Source organism: Fukomys damarensis, unplaced genomic scaffold (assembly GCF_012274545.1).
Source record: "Fukomys damarensis isolate Sample0158 unplaced genomic scaffold, DMR_v1.0_HiC HiC_scaffold_66987, whole genome shotgun sequence".
NCBI lineage: Eukaryota > Metazoa > Chordata > Mammalia > Rodentia > Bathyergidae > Fukomys > Fukomys damarensis.
Genome location: NW_022967899.1, coordinates 1 through 2,573, shown reverse-complemented (window position 1 = coordinate 2,573; position 2,573 = coordinate 1). Strand labels below are relative to the sequence as shown.

At 41.5% G+C, this 2,573-nt stretch overlaps 1 protein-coding gene across 1 annotated transcript; it reads left to right on the top strand.

Moving 5' to 3' along the window:
- Window positions 1-594: 594 nt before the first annotated feature.
- On the top strand, window positions 595-2,570 carry LOC104865420 (GMP reductase 2-like; the record flags this gene model as incomplete). Its single annotated transcript, XM_010628958.1, has 4 exons — window positions 595-729; window positions 908-1,081; window positions 2,230-2,311; window positions 2,392-2,570. Coding segments are annotated over 4 exons (570 nt in total), but the record flags the coding sequence as incomplete, so codon positions are not given.
- Between the last annotated feature and the right edge of the window lie 3 nt (window positions 2,571-2,573).

Sequence of the window (2,573 nt, the reverse complement as noted above, 5' to 3'; positions counted from 1 at the left end):
ATTGCAATATTCTTTGCAATTTGTTGAGGTAGAAAATAGTAAGCCTGATGAGTCACTGTATCTTTGAATTTGGTTGAGTAAAATAGATGAATGAAACAGATTTTTCATGTTTATGTCCAAAAGAAGAAAACGGGTCCTCCAGTAGAAATGGAGAAAGTATGGGATAGCACCTTATCAGCTCCATTAACCTTTAGGCCTTACCTTTTGTGGGCATCTAGACTTACTGAATTACTGCTATAAAGTGGAGCATAAGATACCAAAATTGGATTCATTTCATACTAGGTTACCTTAAGAGGAGAAGTTAAGTGAGGACAAACACTAGCTCCATCTGGCCTCTTTATAGTTCCTCCAGGTCTGCTACTTGTTCCATTACACCAACAGCTTCTCCTTGTCACTTTTAGGTCAGAGGCAATGTAGGTAACTCAGTAGTACACTGATACACAAATACTAGCTTATATGGTAAAGTCTTACTGGGATTTGTAGGGAGAATCATGATTGAATTAAATCCTAGCTTAACCATTAACTTTTTAAAGTGGGGTTCCTTTCAAACTCCCGTATTTTATTGCTCAGAATAGTAGAAGCATCTGTTTCTAGGAAGAGACACCAAGTTTTCTCCTTTTTGATGATTCTCTTTCTTCTCCCCAGTTCTCCCTCTTCACTGCTATCCATAAGCACTACAGCCTTGATCAATGGCAAGAGTTTGCTAGCCAGAATCCTGACTGTCTTGAGGTAACACTGGGCCTACCCTGCTCCCTTCCTTATCCCAGTTTTCCAGGAATCCTTTTTTGGCTTTTTGGAAAACAACTCTCATGCTTACCCCTTACTGGATGCTCACCAGATCATCTCTGACACAATGCCACAGTCTAGTCTAATGTCTCTCATACCAAAGGCCCTGTTTTTCTTATAGTATCTGGCTGCTAGCTCAGGCACAGGCTCTTCTGACTTTGAGCAGCTGGAACAGATCCTGGAAACTATTCCCGATGTGAAATATATATGCCTGGATGTAGCAAATGGTTACTCTGAACACTTTGTTGAATTTGTAAAGGATGTCCGGAAGCGCTTTCCCCAACACACTATCATGGTATGTTTCTATTATCCTGTAGTCGGTACATTCCTGTCCTTCTACTCTTTCCTGATACTCCCATTTTGTTATTATCAGTTCATTTCTCTTTGGCTGCATTATGCTGTTTTGACTCCACATAATGTTATTGGTTCCAAGTTTAAAATATATATTGATCAGTGCAATATATATTGATATATTTAAAATATATACTGACCCTTGATTTTTAGTCTTTGTAAATCCAGTGTCTCTCACCTCATTCAACAAACCACAGTGGAACTGTACATACCTGTGGTACATATACAGCTACCCACTGAAATGGATATGTACTTCAATCATATGAAAGGCATGTTGTTAAACTTTGTTTTTCTTAGAAGCTTAGGAGAATGATGACAAGACCTCATCATTGATGTTTTGAGGAGGTATCTCATCAAAAGCATACAAGCTGTACATGGTGGTACACGCTGTAATCCGAGCAGTTTGGATGGAGACAGGAGGGCAAGTTCAAGTGCTGCCTTGGCATCATAGTGAGACCCTATCTCAGAATACAAAAGGGGCTGGGGACATAGCTCAGTGGCAGAGAACCCATGGTTTTGATTCCCAGTACTAAAAAAAAAGTTAAGGCAAATACAGCTGGGGTATATGGGTATATAGCCAAATGGCTATTTTTTTCCCTCTCCCCTAAAGCCAAAGAGGTTCTATGGTACAACAGCTTCAGGACAGGATATATCCTACTCACTTGGTGGTAAAGGGGAGATAAGTTTACTTATAACTCAAATCTGAGTTGCTCTAGTAGTTACCTTGCCTCACTTCATGCCACTTCATGTCTCACTGTTGATCACATCATTTTATTGCCCGAAACAGTGGCAATACATCCCGGACCCTAGATTTACCGTAGTTTAACAGTGACACGGGCCATTCTTCATTCAAAAGCTCTGCTTCCCACCATTCTTCTCACTTCATTATGGTGTGGGGACCAAAGGTAAATGGTTAGGAAACACTGCCCTTTGAATTAGCTAGTATAAAAGTTCTTGGAGGGCCCAGTAGAGGGGACCTTGGTACCTTTTCTGTGCAATAACATTGGAAGGTCAGTGTCCAAGCATGTTGTCTATGAAAATACACAAACTCCTCTCCATTTTGGATGCTCTATTCTGATTGCTATATCTCAGGCTGGGAATGTGGTAACAGGAGAGATGGTGGAAGAACTGATTCTTTCTGGAGCTGACATCATCAAAGTGGGAATTGGTCCAGGTAAGCCATTGGTGACCTCTTTGGTGGCAGCCAATATCTGTGAAGCACTTCACTTTCACCTTTGTCATGTCCTGTGCCAGGCTCTGTGTGTACAACCCGGAAGAAAACTGGAGTGGGGTACCCACAGCTCAGTGCAGTAATGGAATGTGCGGATGCTGCTCATGGTCTCAAAGGCCACATCATTTCAGTAAGCCCCAAGGGGTGGATTGAATATGAGACTGCCAAACAGCTGAGTTTTCTGTGGTGTGGAGGCTCTGGTAGA